The sequence below is a fragment of the Sapajus apella genome, unplaced genomic scaffold (genome assembly GCF_009761245.1).
Source record: "Sapajus apella isolate SASKATOON/1434 unplaced genomic scaffold, GSC_monkey_1.0 scaffold130, whole genome shotgun sequence".
Taxonomy (NCBI): Eukaryota; Metazoa; Chordata; class Mammalia; order Primates; family Cebidae; genus Sapajus; species Sapajus apella.
In genome coordinates, this window is record NW_022437070.1 from 1971954 (window position 1) to 1992438 (window position 20485).

At 55.2% G+C, this 20485-nt stretch overlaps 2 protein-coding genes across 2 annotated transcripts; both read left to right on the forward strand.

Annotated features, from left to right (window-relative positions):
• The first annotated feature begins 215 nt into the window (after positions 1-215).
• On the forward strand, positions 216-9968 carry MYPOP (Myb related transcription factor, partner of profilin). The gene is given in 3 exon segments (XM_032262585.1): positions 216-770; positions 9099-9733; positions 9735-9968. Coding segments are annotated over 3 exon segments (1209 nt in total). The 5' UTR covers positions 216-262; the 3' UTR covers positions 9801-9968.
• A 3340-nt stretch (positions 9969-13308) lies between these two features.
• Positions 13309-16262, forward strand: IRF2BP1 (interferon regulatory factor 2 binding protein 1). Its single transcript, XM_032262584.1, has one exon. The coding sequence runs from the start codon at positions 14100-14102 to the stop codon at positions 15852-15854; it is 1755 nt and encodes a 584-aa protein (XP_032118475.1). The 5' UTR covers positions 13309-14099; the 3' UTR covers positions 15855-16262.
• The last annotated feature ends 4223 nt before the right edge of the window (positions 16263-20485 follow it).

The window sequence follows — 20485 nt, forward strand, 5'->3', positions numbered from 1 at the left end:
CCACGTGAAGCCCGAGGCGAGCGCTCCGCTGGCGTCAGCTATTCTTAGGCGCTTCCGACTGCCCCGGGTGCCCGTCGCCCCTGCCCTCCCCCTGACCCCCGCCCGCACTTCTGCCCCAGCGGCCGAGGAGCTCGCGGCCCGGCGGTCTGGGCGGGCGGCGGCGCGGGGGACGTCGAGCCCCCGCCAGCCCCTTGCGCCCTTTGCCCACAGCGCCGGCGCCCCCCATGCGCCAGGCGGCCGGACGGCGGCGTCGGGGGGCGCCATGGCCTCGGCGGCGGCGGCGGCGGCGGGCGAAACGGAGGAAACCACCCGGCTGCGCAAGCCGCGCTTCTCGTTCGAAGAGAACCAGATCCTGATCCGCGAGGTGCGCGCCCACTACCCGCAGCTCTACGGCGCGCAGAGCCGTCGGGTGAGCGTGGCCGAGCGGCGGCGCGTGTGGGACGGCATCGCTGCCAAGATCAACGGTATCACCAGCTGGAAGCGCACCGGCCAGGAGGTGCAGAAGCGCTGGAACGACTTCAAGCGCCGCACCAAGGAGAAGCTCGCCCGCGTGCCGCACTCCACGCAGGGTGCCGGGCCCGCCGCGGAGGACGCCTTCTCCGCGGAAGAGGAGACCATTTTTGCCATCCTGGGGCCAGGTGTGGCGGTGCCAGGGGCAGGTGCTGGGGCGGAGGAGCCCCCTGCAGCACCCTCCTCACAGCCGCCGCCCCCAAGCGCCTGCCCCCAACGCTATGTGTTGTCGGAAGACCGCAGGGAGGACCGACGTGCAGGTGAGTGTCTTCAGCATCGCCTTAGCAGAGCAAACACAAAGTTGGCTGTGTGCCTGCGCGTGCAGGTGAGTGTCTTCAGCATCGCCTTAGCGAGAGCAAACACAAAGTTGGCTGTGTGCCTGCGCTGTTCCAAGCCTTTTACGTGGCTCATCCAAGACTTGCTGCAGCCTGTGAGATGGGTGCTGTCCTCCTTACTTTATAGCGAGGGAAACTGAAACGCAGAGAAATGAAATGACTTGCCTCAGGTCCCTTAGCTAGTGACTGTCAAGAGTCAGGAATGAAACCAGACCTAGGAGGCCTGACTCAGGTCCACACCTGGGATCGTCAGCACAGGCGGGATTTCATGAAAGGCAGTGTAGAGTAGTGACTCTGGAGGCAGACTGCCTGGGCTCCAATCACAACTTTGCCACTCCAGTGTGTCATCTGAGTAAGTTACTGTACTTCAGTTGCTGCATCTGTAAAATGGAGATAAAAATAGTCTGCCCCTCAAAGTGTTGCTGTAAAGATTAAATGAGCTAATATGGGTAAGTTGCTGAGGTCAGCACCTCCTGAACTCTCACTGTTAGTTCTTGATAGAATCGTCATTGCGGCGAGATGCATACTATTTCACTATTTCCTAAATCAAAGACTCAGACGTGTTTGGTCATTTTCCCAAGGTCATGCCTTCGATAGAGGTGTGGAGAGCTGACTACAGAGACTTCCTGCTTAGCTTTGATTCTGGATTATTTCTTCTACAGCCATCCCCTGAGCACCTGCTCTGTGCTGGATAAGGCTGGAGACACATGGATGACTGAGCCAGTCCAGTAGTGGGGTGGGGAAGACAGTGATGAGTTGAGGGGACAGGGCTGGGGTGGGGGATCCTAGGGACTGTGGGAGCCCAGACGGGGTTTCTGACTCTGAGGGGGGGGGGGGGCGGGGGAGGGGGAGTATCCAGGAGGGCTTCCTGGAGGAGGGGGCATCAGAGCTGAAATGCAAAGAGTAAGATGAAGAGCTGGGAAGGTATTTTTGGTAGAGGAAACAGCACGTGCAATGGCTTGGAGGCAAGAAAGCTTGGCCAGTTTGGGAAACTAAAAGTTGCAGAGCAGAGGGTGTAGAGGGGAAAGGTTGAAGAAAAGTAACATTTTGAGATGAGCTCAGAGAGGTCAGGAAAGGCCAGACCATACTGCGCCTTTAGGCCAAGGTGAGGAGTTTGGATTTTATCCTGACTGCTATGAGGAGCCACTGAAGGGTTGGAAGAAGGGGAGGAACATGGGCATGATCAATTAAGACAATTCAAGATCAAGTGATTCAGAGAGGTTCATTCACCAACACAAGGTCACACAGCAAGTAAGTGACAGAGTCAGGACTCAAACATAAGTGTGTGTCCAACTCCCAGTCCATGGCAGTTAACCACTGGGCTAGATTGCCTAGCAATAACAAGAGTTAATATTGACCAGGAGTTAATGAGTGTGTCAGAATTAGATTACACGTGGTGTGGAAGTCAAGGTCAGGAATTTGAACCTGCTTTTTTTTTTTTCTTAGATGGAGTCTCGCCCTGTTGCCCAGGCTGGAAAGCAGGGGCACAATCTTGGCTTCACTACAACCTCTGCCTCCCAGGCTCAAGTGATTCTCCTGCCTCAGCCTCCTGAGTAGCTGGGATTACAGATGCCCACCACCATGCCTGGGTAGTTTTTGTATTTTTGGTAGAGATAGGATTTCACCATGTCGACCAAGCTGGTCTCCAACTCCCGATCTCAGATGATCCGCCCTCCTCGGCCTCCCAAAGTGCTGGGATTACAGGCATGAGCCACCGCGCCCAGCCTGGATTTGCTCTTAAGTGCATTCAGCAGGCATGAAAGTCTCTTAAGCAGGAAGGTGACACAATCACGTGGGATCCTTGTTCTCAAACCTTGAATCAAACCTCGGTGTTTCCATCTGTGAGATGGCCCCATAGGAGCAGAGCAGAGATGGCCAACTTATTTTTTCAGAAGCTGTATAACCGCTTCATTGACTCATTTAACAAATAATACATTGAGAACCCCTTTCAAGGCAGCTACTATTGTAAGTGCAGGGAATACTGTAAAGAAAAACAAGATCCCCTTTCCTTATGGAGCCGACATTCTATGTAGTTGAAGAAAACAGACCACAAAGAAGTAACCCCCAAAATAGACTGTGTATACAGGAGGTGGTAAGAACTAAGAGGAGAAATAAGGCATATTCAGAGGATGGTGAGTCACGGAAGGGGGCTGTAAGGGTAGTCAGGAAGGGCTTCTCAGAGAAGGTGAAATTCAAGTAGAGGTGAGAATAGTGTGAGCCTGGCAGACACCTGGGAAAAGGGCACTCCTGCTATAGGAAACAGCATGTGCAAAGGTTCTGAGGCGGGAACATGCATAGAGCATCCTCGATTAGAACTTTACACAGGCCTGGCACGGTGGCTCATGCCTATAATCTCAGCACTCTGTGTAGTCCCAGGTCACACACTCATTTACAAGTACGGAAACTGAGGGGCAGGTGCAGTGGTTCATGCCTAATCCCAGCACTTCAGGAGGCCGAGGCAGGCACATCACCTGGGGTCAGGAGTTCGAGACCAGCCTGGCCAACATAGCGAAACCCCATCTCTACTAAAAAAATATAAAAATTAGCCGGACATGGTGGCATGCACCTGTAATCCCAGCTACTCAGAAGGCTGAGGTTGGAGAATCACTTGAACCTGGGAGGTGGAGGTTGCAGTGACCTGAGATCGTGCTACTACACTCCAGCCTGGGTGACACAGCGAGACTCCTTCTCAAAACAAACAAAAACAACAAGTAGGGAAAACTGAGATCCAAAGTTTGCAAATAAATGTAATTTTAACTCTCACAGTGAAGCCAGGCACAGAGGCATGTCTGTAATCCTAGCACTTTGGGAGCCTGAGGCTGGAGGATTGCTTGATCCCAGGAGTGCAAGACCAGCCTGGGCAACAAAGTGAGACCCCATCTCTACAAAAAAATCCAAAAATTAACCAGCCATGGTGGCATGGCACCTTGGTCCCAGCCACACATGACGTTGAGGCAGCATGAGGATCCCTTGAGCCTGGGAAGCAGAGGTTGCAGTGAGCCGTGATCGTACCACTGCACTCCAACCTGGGCAACAGAGCGACAGCCTTCCTCAAAAAAAAAAACAGCTGGGCACCGTGGCTCACACCTGTAATCCCAGCACTTTGGGAGGCTGAGGCAGGTAGATCACCTGAGGTCAGGAGCTCCAGATCAGCCTAGGTAACCTGGTGAAACCCCATCTCTACTAAAATACAAAAATTAGCCAGGCGTGGTGGTGTGTGCCTATAATCCCAGCTACTCTGGAGGCTGAGGCAGGAGAATTGCTTGAGCTTGGGAGGTGGAAGTTGCAGTGAGTGGAGATCACACCATTACACTCCAGCCTGGGTGACAAAGCTAGACTCTGTCTCTAAAAGAAAAAAGTAAAAACCAAAAAAAAAAAAACAACTCTTGCAGTGGCCTCTATGACTCCTGTGAACCTGGTGGGCATGAAGGCTGGGCTACTTTCTGTTCCTTTTTACTCAGTAGACCAGAAAAGCCACATTTCTGAGTGGCTGCAATTCCCATGTTCCTTATAAGGAAGACTTCCTACCAATACCCACACCCCAGGCCCACAGCCCTTGCCCCAGGAGTGTTTAAGAGCATGGATTCTGCTGTGGCGAAGTGGTTCACACCTGTAATCCCAGCACTCTGGGAGACCGAGGAGGCCAAGGTGGGCGAATCCCTTGAGAACAGGAGTTCGAGACCAGCCTGGCCAACATGGTAAAACCTCGTCTCTACTAAAAATACAAAATCAGCCAGGCGTGGTGCACATGCCTATAATCCCAGTTCCTCAGGAAGCTGAGGCATGAGTGAACCTGGGAGGTAAAAGTTGCAGTGAGTCCAGATTATGCCACTGCACTCCAGCCTGGGTGACAGAGTGAGACTCTGTCTCAAAAACAAAAAGAGCGTGGACTCTGGCCATGCAGTGGCTCACACCTGTAATCCCAGCACTTTGGGAAGCCAAGGTAGGAGGATCATTTGAGGCTAGGAGTTTGAGACCAACCTGGGCAATATAGCGAGGCCCCCATCTCTACAAAACGAACAAAAGCACGGACTCTGGAGTCAACCCAGGTTCAAATCCCTTTTCTGCATATGACACCTCTCTCTGAGCATCAAGTCACCTCATCTGTAAAATGGGGCGATGATCATGATGGTGCCTTCCCCAGAGAATGGCTGGGAGGACTCCATGAGATGATGTAAGAGGGGATTTAGCCCAGGGCCTGGCTCAGTTGTCCTGTAACTGTCCGCTCTGCTTATCTGTCTCCCAGCCTCCCCTACCTCCTGCTGGTGGCTGGCCCAGGGAGGCTGGACCCCAGCAGCCAGGGCAGGATGTGGCTGGTTTGTTGGTTTGTCTTTGAGACAGGGTCTTGATCTGTCACCCAGGCTAGAGTTCGATCTAGTCTCACTGCAACCTCTGCCTCCAAGGTTCAAGCGATTCTTGTACCTGGAGTAGCTGGGATTACAGGCATGCCCTATCACGCCCAGCTAATTTTTATATTTTGAGTAGAGACAGGACTTCACCATGTTGGCCAGGCTGTTCGCAAACTCCTGACATCAGGTGATCCACATGCCTGGGCCTCCCAAAATGCTGGGATTTCTAGCGTGAGCCATTGTGCCTAGCCTGGATGGCTGGTTTTTTGTTTTTGTTATTTTTTTTTTCTTTTCTCTCTCTTTCTTTGGCTGGCTGTTTTTGAGAGAAGAACGGGGTAATCTGATTTGGCCAAGGAGCGAGAGGCCAACTTCCCCAAGGAAGGAACATCCGAGAAAAACATCCGAGCTGACGCAAGAGGCAGTGTGAGCCTGGCCCAGGGAACAGCACGTGGGAAGACAGACAGAAAGAAGGAGGTGGGAGCAAGCGCTGAGGCCCCAGAGCTGTGGGAAGAGGCTGGACTTTCTCCTGTGGCTGCTGGGAGCTCTGGAGCCTGGGACCCAATCAGCGCTGACTCTCTGGAAGCCCCAGTTGTTTTCTCATTAAAGAAAAAATGTTGTGCTGGACATTGTTCTAGGCACCGGGTAAACAGAAGGGAGCGATCGAAAGCCCTGCCTGATGGAGCTGACATCAGGAGGAGGAGGCAGACAGCAGACGCAGAGCCACTCCATGCCAGGTGGAGATAAGAGCTAGGAGAGGAATCAGGTAGGGTTAGGGGAGAGAAAAGGAGAGGGACGGGCCAGCCTGAGCAACATGGCAAAACCCTGTCTCTACAAAAACAAAACAAAAATTAGCCAGGCATGGTGGTGCACACCTGTAGTCCCAGCGACTCAGGAGGCTGAGGTGGGAGAATCGATTGAGCCCAGGAGGCAGAGGCTGCAGTGAGCCGAGACTGCGCCACTGCGCTCCTGCCTGGGTGACAGAATGAGACTCCTACTCAAAAAAAAAGAAAAAAAAAGAAGTAGGCCTGATGTGTTTGAGGGTTCGCAAGGAGCCCACATGGCTAGAGCTAAGTAAGTTCAGAGGGAGGGATGGGAGCTGAGGTCAGGGAGGCAGGGCCCTAGAGGCCTCAAGGACTTTGCTTTTACCCTGAGCGAGGTGGGAGCCACAGGACGGTTCAAGCATAGAAACAATATCTGACTTACATATTTTTTTTCTTGGAACAGAGTCTTGCTCTGTTGCCAGGCTGGACAGAGTGCAGTGGTACGATCTCGGCTCCCAGGTTCAAGCGATTCTCCTGCCTCAGCCTCCCAAGTAGCTGGTACTACAGGCACGCACCACCACACCCAGCTAATTGCTGTATTTTTAGTAGAGACGGGGTTTCACCATGTTGGCCAGGATGGTGTAGATCTTTTGACCTCGTGATCCGCCCGCCTCGACCTCCCAGACTACTGGGATTACAGATGTGAACCACTGTGCCTGGCCTGACTTGTATTTTTAAAAATAATTATATTAGATATAATTCCCATACTATACTATCAACTCACTTAAAGTGTACAATTCGCTTGAGCCCAGAAGTTTGAGACCAGCCTGAGCAACATAGTGAGACCTCATCTCTACAAAAAAATAAATAAAATTAGCCTGGCATGGGGTTGTGCATCTGTGGTCCCAGCAGCTCAGGAGGCTGAGACGGGAGGATCGCTAAGCTGGGGAGGTTAAGCCTGCAGTGAGCTGAGATCTCACCACTGCACTCCAGCATGGGCAACAGAGCGAGACTCTTGTCTCAAAAATATAAAAAACAAAGTGTACAAATCAATGGCTTTTAGTATAGTCACGGTTGTGCAACCATCACCACAATCAATTTTAGAACATTTTCATCACTCCAGAAAGAAACCCTGCACCTCTTAGCCATCCCCAATCCCCATCTTCCCCATCTTCCCCCAGCCCCTGGAAGCCACTCGTCTGCTTTCTGTCTCTATAGATTTGCCTATTTTTTTTCTTTTTGAGACAGAATCTTGCTCTATTGCCCAGGCTGGAGTACAGTAGCGTGCCCTCAGCTCACTACAACCTCCACCTCCCAGGTTCAAGCAATTCTTCTGCCTCAGCCTCCTGAATAGCTGGGATTACAGGCATGAGCCACCACACTCAGCTGGTTTTCTGTATTTTTACTAGAGATGGGATTTTACCATGTTGGCCAGGCTGGTCTCAAAGTCCTGACCTCAGTTGATCCACCCGCCTCAGCCTCCCAAAGCGCTGGGATTACAGGCATGAGCCACTGCACCCAGCCAGATTTGCCTCTTTTGGACATTTCATATAAACGGCCCTAAGACCTGTGGTCCTTTGTGACTAGCTTGTTTCCTGTAGCCTCACTGCCTTGTGATTTAGTTGGACCCCCTCAGGCTGATGGTGGAAAAAGACAGTGTCAGGGGCAGGGGTGGAAGCAGAGAGCCGTCAGTGAGGTGGTGACTGCAGTGGTCTCGCTGGGAGATGCTGGCGGTTAGACCAGGGGTGGGGGACCATGGAGAAAGACGTTGGATGTAATTAATTTGAAGGCAGAGCTGATAGTGTCTGCACGCAGATGGTGTCTTAGTAAACCAAACAGTGAAGGTGTTTAACCTGAGCAGCTAGGAGGATGGAGCTGCATCTGCTGAGATGGGGTAGCTGAGGGAGGAGCAGGTTTGGGGAGGATCAGAAGCCCAGCTCTGAGCAAGGGAGTTTGGAGCATTTTTAGACAATCTAGAGTGCCCAGCAGGAGAGAGGAGTCAGGAGCTCAGGCGAGAGGTTCAGGCTGGGCCCAGGAAGCTGGGAGCCTGTGTATGCAGACTGTGTTCAAGCCCACGAGCATGAGTCAGACCCCAGGTGAGTAGAGACTGAGGAAGCCTACCAGGCTGGGGGCTGAACTGGAAAATCCTGCAGCCTTGGTTGGAGAGAGTCTCAGGGAAATGTCCCCAGTACCCGGCCACCCTTACTCTGCCCCAGGCCCCTCTCTCACCTCCTCAGGATCCAGCAGTGGGTGCAGTATCCACATAGTTCAGAGCCTTGTCAAATGTTGGCCCTTGTCTGGGCATGGTGGCTCATGCCTGCAATCCCAGAACTTTGGGAGGCCAAGGTGGATAGATCACTTGAGGTCAGCCTGTTTGAGACCAGCCTGGCCAAGAAAACCCTGTCTCTACTAAAAATACAAAAATTTAGCCAGGCAGGGTGGCACATACCTGTAGTCCCAGCTATCTGGGGAGGCTGAGGCAGGAGAATCATTTGAAGCCAGAAGATGGAGGTTGCAGTGAGCCAAGATCATACGCGCACCACTGCACTCTAGCCTAGGCTACAAAGTGAGACTGTCTCAAAAAAAAAAAAAAAAGTGTTGGCTCTTACTGTGGGTGAAATGGGAGCTGCCTGCCAGCAAGGGACTTCCAGGACCTGTTTTCACTAAAGCTGGCACAGACTCTTCTCTGGGTAGAAAGACTGGCCTTCCTTGGAGCTTCTCGTCTAAGGCATGATCTGGCTTACGTTTTAAAAGGATCGTTCTGGGGCTGAGTGCAATGGCTCATGCCTGTAATCCCAGCACTTTGGGAGGCCAAGGTGGCGGATGATGAGGTGAGGAGTTCGAGACCAGCCTGGCCAACATGGTGAAACCCTGTCTCAACTAAAAATACAAAAATTAGTTGGGTGTGATGGTGGGCACCTGTAATCCCAGCCACTCCAGAGGCTGAGGCAGGAGAATCGCTTGGACCTGGGAGGTGGAGATTGCAGTTGGCCGAGATCATGCCACAGCACTGCAGCCTGGGTAACAGAGAAAGACTCTGTTCTAGGTTTAGGTTGGGGGAAGGTGAGGGAGGGAGGGGGAAAGGGGAAATCACGGCAGCATCAAGGGTCATTCACCCCTTACCTGCATTTCTCTCTCTACAGATACATCAGCCCACAGCAAGGGGGACTCCAGCAGCCCCGAGCCCTGGGCCCGGCCCTCCTGCAATCCCCAGGAAGGGGGCTGCCCTCGGCCCAAGGAGCGTGAGTCCCCACCCCCTTCGGCCCTGCAGCCAGTCCAGCTGCCTCGCCTGGCCCTGTCTCCACCGCCTCCAGCCCCTCCACTGCCACCCCCACTGCCGCTGGCCCAAGTGGCACCCTCACCCCCAAGCCCCCCACCCCCTCCTCGGCCTCCACCCATGCTCTCGGCCCCAGACCCCTCCCTGGACTTCCTGCGAGCCCAGCAGGAGACTGCCAACGCCATCCGGGAACTGGCTGGTACCCTTCGACAGGGACTGGCCAAACTGAGCGAGGCCCTCAGCGCCCTGCTGCCCCTTCTGCCAGGAACCCCAGTCGACTCCCTCCCCCCACCTCTGCCCCCACCCCCACCCCCACCCCCAGCTCCCAGGCCTGTCCTGCCCCCTCCAGCCCCCAAAGTAGAGATCACCCCAGAGCCCGTGTCTGTGGTGGCTGCTGTGGTGGACGGGGCAGTGGTGGCAGCCAGGGGAGTGATCATTGCCCCAAGAAGTGAGGAGGGGGCGCCCCGGCTACCTTCAGCCCCACTCCCTCCACACGACTCCCCCCCCACACAAGCGGAGAAAAGGTTTCCCTACACGGAAAAGGCACGGTCGATGGAAATCTCCGTGAAATCTACTATCTACACTCCTGCCTGCACCCCCTCTCCCCAGCTTGGCGCAGTCGAGGGGGGCGATGCTCTCTGCCCATCCCAGCTGCACCCTAGCTCCCTGCTCCAGGGATGTGAGCACCCACTCCCTGTGCTAGTTAGTGCCTGATTCTCTGGGGGGGCCTCAGCAGTGGGCCCCCCCAACCCCTTTCTCTGGTACAGTGCTGTCTGCCTGGCTGCCTCCCTTAACCCTGACTTCTAAGCCATCGATTTCATGTTATTTATTATTGCCCTATGTGGGGTGGGGAGGAAACCTCTCGGGTCTGCACATAGCCCTTCCCTAACAATTCCTGTTCTTGACTTGAAAAGAATTGACCCGTGGGGGACTCCCTACCTCCCCATCCCAGACTTTGGAGGGGGTGGGAGTCGTGAGACAAATCAAAATATGGATGACAAAGAGGATACAGCCGTCTATACCCTAGGGAGAGGAGACTCCGAGTTCTGATAGGAGAGGCAGAGATTGGGTTCTCTGCCTACCATTGCCATCTCTGACTTCTGGAGCTCAACCCCCTCCTTTCTCCCCAGTGGTGACAAGATATCAATAAACTTATTTTTAATACAATTACTTGAGGCGCTGTCTGAGACGGGCCTGGGGGGACCAGCACCTACACCTGCCCCCTGCACAGGCAGGCAATTGGGAGGCTGGTGGTTTTCCAGCCTTTTTTTGGTTTTTAAATCCATCAAGTCTTCTGTTCACATGAAATCTTATTCCTATTCATCCTTTAGATACCAGTCTAAATGTGACCTCCAGGAGAAAGTCCTAGATTCCCTCCCCAAGGCTAATATGGGTTTGCCTCTTAGAGTCTCTCTCAGTGTCTGTGGTTCTTTTTCTTTTTCTTTTCTTTTCTTTCTTTTTTGTTTTTTTGAGATAGGATCTCGCTCTGTTGCCCAGACTGGAATGCAGTGGCACTAACACGGCTCACTGCAACCTCGACCTCCCAGGCTCAAGCACTCCTCCTGCCTCAGCCTCCCAAGTAGCTGGGACCACAGACCTGCACCATCTGCCCGGCTGTTTGATTTTTGTAGAGATGGGGTTTTCCTGTGTTGTCCAGGCTGGTCTTGGACTCTTGGGCTCAGGCAGTCCTCCGACCTTGGCCTCCCAAAGTGTTGGGACTACAAGCATGAGCCCCCACACACAGCCAGGTTCTTTTTCATGGTATCTCTAAATGAACACAGGACTTATCTGTTTAAGGCACATTTGCCCCATAATGTCATGAAGGCAGGAACTGGTTCTTTTACTCTGCTGCAGGGCCAGGTAACAAAGTAGACAGTCACCATCATCCTGGACTCAGACATGACTCAAGCCCTGAGGCTGCTCCGGCCAACTGAGTAGCCATGGGCTTCTAGCATTCTCATCTGTAAATGGGCATAAAGATGTCAGAGGTTTTCTTCCTATAATTATATTATACTTTTTCTTTCTTTTTTTTTTTTTTTTTTTTTTTTTCCCCCAGAGTCTTTCTCTGTTGCCAGGCTGGAGTGCAGTAGCACGATTTCGGCTCACTGCAACTCCACCTCCCGGGTCCAGGTTCAAGCAATTTTCCTGCCTCAGCCTCCCGAGTAGCTGGGATTACAGGTGTGGGCCACCACACCAAACTAATTTTTGTATTTTTAGTAGAGATGGGGTTTCACTATGTTGGTCAGGTTGGTCTTGAACTCCTGCCCTTGTGATCCACCCACCTTGGCCTCCCTAAGTGCTGAGATTTCAGGCATGAGCCACTGCGCCTGGCCCGCCCAGCCTAATTTTTTAATTTTTAGAGACAAGATTTCACCATGTTGGCCATTCTGGTCTCAAACTTCTGACCTCAAGTAATCCACACTCCTCAAGCCTCCCAAAGTGCTGGTATTACAGGCATGAGCCACTACGCCTGGCCAGGAAAGCTTTCCCTAACACACACTCCACAGCAGCTATCACAAATTTTAGTTCATCATTTTGAGTAAATTTAAGTTTAATATCTGCCTCCATCACCAGGCTGGGGCTTCTCGGGGGCAGAGCTTAAGTCTGTCTCAATCACTGCCGTGTCCCCAGCAATGCCCAGAACGGAAGAGGGGTTGAATAGTTGACTAACTGCACAGCTTAAAAACAACTTCCATTTATGGCACTTCTGTGCCAAGCATCAAACTAAGCATTTATATGCAAGTTTCCATTCAATCTGAAGGTACCCAAATAAAAACAGACTGGTTGGGGGGAGAGGGTCTTCATTTTTCCCAAGAACTTTAGACATTTGCCCAAGGCCACAGCTGGTCAGAGGCCAGTCCAGTCCACCTGAAGGCCGAATCAGGCCAGAAGTCTTAACTCCCATTAGTGTTTAGTAAATAATGGCCCAAAGGCAATTTTAAGTGACATATGAATGCCTCCAGAATGATTCTGTAGTTTTAACTTTTTTTTTTTTTTTTTAAGGTAATCAGTACATGAAACCCATCATTGCGAACCAAGTACCCGCATGCGGCAAAAGTAGATAAATCTTTTTCTTTTTTTTGATAGGGTCTTGCTTTATCGCCCAGGCTGGAGTGCAGTGGCGCAATCATGGTTCACCGCAGCCTCTACCGTCAGGCTCAAGCAATCCTCCCACCTCGGCCTCATAAATCTTTTTTTAAGAGAGAAAAGTGTTCAAATACAGGTGGTAGGCAACATTGTGAAACTATTTTGAAATTGTGAAGTCTGGGTAACAATCAGAGCTGCTGCGGTTGCAGTGGGACGGGAGGGGAAGGGACAGCCCCTCACTAGACTGAAAACCAGGGCCAACTGGCACGTCATTCAAATATTTTTAAGCACCTAACACGGACCCAGGCCTAGAAAGAGAAAGGGGCTGCTGTGGGTTAGAACCTGGAGACCCGTCTCCGCCCTTCCCCAAAGACAGCCTCGTCCCTTTCCCAATGCCGGGGAAAGAAGACAGGAGGGTCCCCAAAGCCTGATTGGGCCTCCCAGGTAGTTAGCTCTCAAGGTTCGGGAAAGGTGGTCGGGTATTTGCCCTTCCCCAGCAACTCCCTCCTCTTGGCCCCTTACTCTCCCTCAAACTGGGGAGCAATAGAGGCTAAGGGTCCCGCAAACGCCATGCTCCGAAAGCACGCAAAGACCCCCATAAAGTTGGGGGTGGGGAGCGGGGGAGGTATCGCGAATCTGGTAGGCCTCCCCCAACCTCCCAGACGGCGGAAGTACGTCACTTTGTCCGCCCCGCGGTGCATTTTGGGAATTGTAGTGAAGCGGGTGGGGGACGCCTAGTGGCCGACGGTGTAACCCTTTAGAGACCAGAGCACGCGAGCAGAGCTGGGACAGGGTTAGAGGGGGCTCGGTCGCCCCCCTCCTTTAGCAAACTGAGGCAAAGCTCTGACTCGGGAGCCCTTAGTCCTCTCCCTCCTCTGGCTGTGGCGGGCCCCAGAGCCAGGGATTCCGGGGGAGGACGAAATGCCAAGTGGCCACCCCCACCCCCTCCTAGCTGGCAGCTTCTCGTCCCTTCTCTGAAGCCAATCAATCAGAGCTTCTCCGACCCGCCCCAGAAGCTGCTGCCTTCCTAATTCGTCACTGGCCCACCTTTGCTGGGCGAGGAAACTGAGGCTCAGAGAGGGCAAGACAATTTACCTAAAGCTGCACAGCAAATCGAAACAGAAGTTGGAAGCCCGGCAACCTATCCACCCACCCCCACAATTTCTGAACCCGGAGTAGCTCTGATCATTCGTATTTCGTCCTCGCCTCCCACCTTTGTGTCCCAGCTCCTCGCGGCGCGCCGAACTCCGGCCCCGAGGCGAGGAGGAGTAAGGGTTGCGCGAGGAGAGGCGGCGACCCCCGCAGCCAGCCGCTACCCGCCGTTCCCTTTAAGAGCAGGCCCCGGCGGGACTACGTTTCCCAGAAGGCTTTGCCGGCGCGTTATGTAACTTTCCCTGCGAAGCGGCCTCTGGGGCAGAAGAAGGAGGTGGAGGCGGCGGCGGCCGTTGCAGCGGCGGCGGCGAGAGCGGCGGGAGCCCTAGGCGGCGGTGAGAGAGGCCCATCGTGGGACCCGAGCTGTGCGCCTCGGCTTGGAGCCCGGACCGGGCGGGGGCGCCGACGTGCCTCAGCCTGCCTCTGCGAGGGAGGCGGGAGTGAGCAAAAAGGCTTAGGGCCCAGGGGGCGGGGAAGGGGGGCCGGGCCTGGATCCGGCTGGGAGGCCGAGCCGGAGGCCGGACCGTGGCTCGCGCTGTCCCGGGGACGCGGATCGCACGGCGGCGGCGCGGATCGCACGGCGGCGGCCGGTGGAACGCGGGGGCCGGGCGGCGCGCGGACTGGGGCCATGGCGTCTGTGCAGGCGTCTCGCCGCCAGTGGTGCTACCTGTGCGACCTGCCCAAGATGCCGTGGGCCATGGTGTGGGACTTCAGCGAGGCGGTGTGCCGCGGCTGCGTGAACTTCGAGGGCGCGGACCGCATCGAACTGCTCATCGATGCCGCCCGCCAGCTCAAGCGCAGCCACGTGCTCCCCGAAGGCCGCTCCCCCGGGCCCCCGGCCCTTAAGCACCCGGCCACCAAGGACCTGGCTGCTGCCGCCGCACAGGGGCCCCAGCTGCCGCCCCCGCAGGCCCAGCCCCAGCCGTCAGGGACCGGCGGCGGCGTCTCAGGCCAGGACCGCTATGACAGGGCCACATCATCAGGCCGCCTCCCCCTGCCCTCGCCTGCCCTGGAATACACTCTGGGGTCCCGCCTGGCCAATGGGCTTGGCCGTGAGGAGGCCGTGGCAGAGGGGGCGCGAAGGGCCTTGCTTGGCTCCATGCCTGGCTTGATGCCCCCTGGGCTGCTGGCAGCGGCAGTGTCTGGCCTGGGAAGCCGAGGCCTGACGCTGGCACCCGGCTTGAGTCCTGCCCGGCCCCTCTTCGGCTCCGATTTCGAGAAAGAGAAGCAGCAGAGGAATGCGGACTGTCTGGCAGAACTGAACGAGGCCATGCGGGGCCGGGCAGAGGAATGGCACGGGCGCCCCAAAGCAGTGCGGGAACAGCTACTGGCGCTGTCCGCCTGCGCCCCGTTCAATGTGCGCTTCAAGAAGGATCACGGGCTGGTGGGGAGGGTGTTCGCCTTCGATGCTACTGCCCGTCCTCCAGGATACGAGTTCGAGTTGAAGCTCTTCACCGAATACCCCTGTGGTTCTGGCAATGTGTACGCAGGCGTCCTGGCGGTGGCTCGCCAGATGTTCCACGATGCTCTGCGGGAGCCGGGCAAGGCACTTGCCTCTTCGGGCTTCAAGTACCTCGAATATGAACGCCGGCATGGCTCAGGAGAATGGCGGCAGCTGGGTGAGCTGCTGACCGACGGCGTCCGCAGCTTCCGCGAGCCAGCCCCCGCAGAGGCCCTGCCCCAGCAGTATCCAGAGACGGCCCCTGCGGCTCTTTGTGGCCCACCTCCGCGAGCCCCATCCCGGAACCTGGCCCCCACGCCGCGCCGTCGCAAGGCATCCCCCGAGCCTGAAGGCGAGGCAGCTGGGAAGATGACCACCGAGGAGCAGCAGCAACGACACTGGGTGGCACCCGGTGGCCCATATTCCGCTGAGACCCCTGGTGTGCCCTCACCCATTGCTGCCCTGAAGAATGTGGCCGAGGCCCTGGGCCAATCACCCAAGGACCCTGGCGGAGGTGGGGGGCCTCTGCGTGCAGGGGGTGCCAGCCCTGCAGCCTCCTCCACGGCCCAGCCTCCAACCCAGCATCGCCTGGTTGCCCGCAACTGTGAAGCCGAAGTCAGTCCTACAGCGGGGGCCGAAGCTGTCAGCGGGGGTGGCGGCGGCACTGGGGCGACCCCTGGGGCCCCCCTGTGCTGTACCCTGTGCAGGGAGCGGCTGGAAGACACCCACTTCGTCCAGTGCCCCTCGGTGCCCGGACACAAGTTCTGCTTTCCCTGCTCGCGCGAGTTCATCAAGGCACAGGGCCCGGCTGGGGAGGTGTACTGCCCGAGCGGAGACAAATGCCCGCTGGTGGGTTCCTCGGTCCCCTGGGCCTTCATGCAGGGCGAGATCGCCACCATCCTTGCTGGAGACATCAAGGTTAAGAAAGAACGGGACCCGTAGGCCACCACTGCCTCCAGGCCACTGCCCTCTGCCCCTTTGCCACCCACCGCTGCCGCGGATAAATTATTCCCTCCCCGACCTAGCCCAGTGCCACCCCTACCTGTGTACATACTCCCTTCCTCTGCCCAGATGGGTCCCCTGGGGTAGATGCATTGTGGGTGGGGGGAGAAAGCTTGTGGTTCCTGTCCGAGGGGGTGTTTGGGGTCTCTTGGCCCCTCCAGTTTCCCTCTGTCCTCCTTGGCTTGGCTTTGCTGCTGCTTGTAGTTGGGGGAGAGGTGCCCCCCTCCTCCTTGAGAAGGGACCTCCTGAAAACTCGCTCTTTATAAACGAGGCAAAAGCATTTTATTGCCCCCCTCTCCCGCCCACTTCTGCTCCTTCAATAAACCGAAAGATGTTTTTTTTTTTTCCTTCTCGGTCCCTTAGTTGTGTGAGATGCTGCGCCCCCTTTGGGACTGAAGTGGTCCTGCGAGGGACAGGACGTTGCGTGGTAGCCTCCAGGTGGCGCCCGGCACCCAGGCGGTCCCGCCGGCTGACCTTCAACGAGTGCGACCCACTGGTCGCGTTTTAGCCATCGGCCCCTTTTCCAGATGAAAGAACTGAGGCTCAGAGAGGGGATAGCTCCTGCAGGGAGATGCTCGGGAGTAGATTACCCTTCTGTAGCTGGCCCATCCCCTGTCTCTACCTGGAAGGTGGAGGACTGAGCGCCCATGTGGGGATGGGAAAGAGGCATTGAGAGGCTTCCTGGAAGAAACAGGCAGTGGGTTCTTGCTTGGTAGGGCGAGAATTTGGGGTAGACTGCTACAGGGACTGCCCGAGGAAAGGAAATTTACCTCCATGGGGTAAACTAACAGGATGCCTAGAAACAACTTGGCTACTTCTCGCCTCTGGTGGTGCCCAAGAGGCGGACGTTTGGGAAGCCCCAGCTGGACTCCTCACCCTCGTCTCGGGAGACAAGCCCCTTCGGCTGCCACCCTAGAGAGCAGAGTGAAAGGCACTTGCCCCGCGGCTGCCTCTGATGTGCGCGGCCTTGTCCCGCACCTGTCCGGGTGGCTGATCATTAACCAGGACTTCCTGCTCGCTGGCGTCACGGGGCGGGGCCTGAGCGGGCTGCGGTGAAGCAGGGGTTAAGGGGAGGGGGCGGCCCCAAGAGCCCAGCCCCCACCCCTGCGGCCTCCCCAACCACGCCGAGGTGGAAATTCCGGGAAGGGGGAATGCGGGGCGCAAAGGCCTGCGGATGGACAGAGAGATAGGGAATGATTGTCCTGCCACCCCACAGCACTGTCAGATAGCTCTGGGACCTTAGGTTGCCCCCAGATGTCCTTGGGAATTCACGGTTCCCATCACCTAAATCTGGAGGCCCCTACAGTCCTGACTTAATCAGCTGGGTTACCCTGGGGTCCCACTCACACCTGAATAACTACATGTCCTAACTCCCAGATATTAGGCATCCTAGGGCTTCAACCTTCACATCTGGAGGACCTTCTGTTCTTGGACTGAGGGGGGTCCCATCCTTCCCCACCCCCCAGCCATCAGCTCTCAGGTGTTCTACCACTCCTGGCACTACCAGCCTGGGCTGTGGGCAGGGCTGGGAAAACCACCCCTGATTAAATACACCAGGTGATAAGCTTGGGGCAAGAGAGACCTGGATGGAGCTCCGTGCCTGGGCTCCCCTCCCGGGCTAGCCTGTGGCCTCCCCTGACCCAGCAGGCCGAGTGCTGGGTATCTCCCCCACCCCCAAATCCTCAGAGCTGGAGGCCTCCAGACACCTGGCCCCTGAGCCCCAGTGGGAACTAAAGAGCTGCGGAGGACACCTGGTCCTTTAAGAACAGCTGGTAGGTGGGTGGGGGGCAGGGGAGTCACCCCCAGCCTGGCTGGTGTGTATTCTAGATAGAGGTTGAGTTAACCATTAACAGAGCAGAAGGCCTGACCTGTGTGGGTGTGGGGGCTGGATCAGCCCCCCTTCCCTCAGTGCCAGGGTGGGGCCAGGGTGGAGGGGTTCTGGATTTATTTGGGAATCAGGCTATAGGTGGAGAGACACTCAGGGAAAGATGGGAGGCACCAGAGCTGGGAGGGAGAGATTCGGGACCAGCTCACTGAAAGACACAAGGAGAGGCAGGAGCCAGAGACCCAGAGCAACAGGGAGAGACCCGAGAGGACCTCAGGGCTGGGGCAGACCAGAGAGGGAGAGACAGAAAAGAAAAGGAAAAGGGCAATATTCTGATAGGTTGAGCGAGACAGATACACCTATGAGATGCCCACAACAGTCACGTAAGAGAGGGAAGACTAGATGCACAGAGAAGGCAATAAAGAAGAGATGAGAAAAAAAGAAAAAACAACTTAAAATGGGAAGAAAAGGAGGTGAGAGAGACTGAAGTCAGGAAAAGGCACAGGTGTGAGCTAGAGCTAAGACATCCTCAAACTCGGAAGTTCTGTGAGACAGAGGCAGGGAATGGGAGCTCTGTGAGGAAGTGCAAGGTTGCATCTGTTTGGATTATTTGGTCCCCAGTCATCAGACCAAGGCACCTCCTCCAGGAAGCCCTCCCTGACCACCAGCCTGCATCAGGTGCCATTTCTGGGCCTCCCATATCCCCCTGTACTCCCCCAATCCCAGCCCTATCCATTCTGGAGTGTTGCTGTCTGGCAAACAGACTGTGAGCCCCAGAAGGGAAGGCCAGGGATGTCTTGATCACCACTGCGTCCTCAGCATCACCCAGCACAGGGTCAGCTTAAGGGATGGACAGATTAATGGGCTGCTTCTCTTCCTCAACAAGTGTTTATTCAGCATCCAGCATGTGACAAGCACTGGGGGAGATAATGTGGATGGAGCAGGGAATAGAATGCAGCCCTTGGGCTAGGGACTGTGGCTCAAGCCTGTAATCCCAGCACTTCGGGAGGCCAAAGCGGGAGGATCACGAGGTCAGGAGTTCAAGACCAGCCTGGCCAACATAGTGAAACCCCATCTCTACTAAAAATACAAAAATTAGCTGGGCATGGTGGCACATGCCTGTAGTCCCAGCTATGTGGGAGGCTGAGGCAGGAGAATCACTTGAACCCGGGAGGCAGAGGTTGCAGTGAGATCATGCGCCACTGCACTCCAGAGCAGGTGACAGAGTAAGATTCTGTCTCAAAAGAAAAAAAAAAAAAAAAGAATGCAGCCTCTCCTCTCATGGAGCTGGCATGCAGGTAAGAGATGCAAACAGGACCATAAAGTGTGACAGCCATGGAGTGGTCAGTACCGAGGAGAAAAAGTGAACCAGGGAAAGGGGACAGAGAGTCACGTGGGTGGCTATTTTGTCTTTTACCTTAATAGAGATGGAGTTTCACCATGTTGGCCAGGCTGGTCTCAAGCTACTAAGCTCGAGCAATCTGCCTGCCTCAGCCACCCAAAGTGCTGGGATTACAGGCGTGAGTCATGGCACTCAGCCCCGGTTGCTATTTTATTTTATTATTTATTTATTTATTTATTTATTTATTTTTTTTTTTTGAGACGGAGTTTCACTCATGTTACCCAGGCTGGAGTGCAATGGCGTGATCTCGGCTCACCGCAACCTCCGCCTCCTGGGTTCAGGCAATTCTCCTGCCTCAGCCTCCTGAGTAGCTGGGATTACAGGCACGCACCACCATGCCCAGCTGATTTTTTGTATTTTTAGTAGAGACGGGGTTTCACCATGTTGACCAGGATGGTCTCGATCTCTTGACCTCGTGATCCACCCGCCTCGGCCTCCCAAAGTGCTGGGATTACAGGCTTGAGCCACCGCGCCCGGCCCTCTATTTATTTATTTTGAGACAGAGTCTCACTCTGTCACCGAGGCTGAAGTGCAGTGGTGCAATTCCAGCTCACTGCAGCTTCCACTTCCCGGATTCAAGCGATTCTCCTGCCTCAGCCTCCCGAGTAGCTGGGACTACAGGTGTGCACCACCACGCCCAGCTAATTTTCGTATTTTTAGTAGAGACAGGTTTTCAGCATGTTGGCCACGCTGGTCTCAAACTCCTGACCTCATGTGATCTGCCCATCTCAGCCTTCCAAAGGGCTGGAATTACAGGCTTGAGACACTGCGCTGGGCTGGGGCTGCTATTTTAGAAGGATGTAGGAAAGGGCTCACTGAGCACGTGACACTAAGAAGTGAAGCGGGGGAGGGAGTGAGCCAGGGGAAATCTGGGTAAATAGCACATGCGAGGGTCCTGAGGTGGGAGCCTGCTTAGTTTGTCCCAGAAGCAGCGGGCCGACCAGTACTAGCAGAGTAGTGGGAAATGGAATCAGAGGGATGGTGGGGAGCAGTAAGAGGACCTGGACACTGTGATAAGGACTTTGGATTTTGTTTTTTGTATTTTTTGAGACGAAATTTTTGAGACAAAAAAGACAGAGTCTTGCTCTCTGTCACCAGGCTGGAGTGCAGTGGCACAATCTCCGCTCCCTGCAACCTCCACCTCCCGGGTTCAAGCCATTCTCCTGCCTCAACCTCCCGAGTAGCTGGGACTACAGGTGCACGCCACCACGCCCAGCTATTCTTTTTATATTTTTAGTACAGATGGGTTTCACCATGTTGACCAAGCTGGCGTTGAACTCCTGACAATCAAGTGATCCGCCCGCCTCGGCCTCCCAATGTCCTGGGATTGCAGGCATGAGCCAC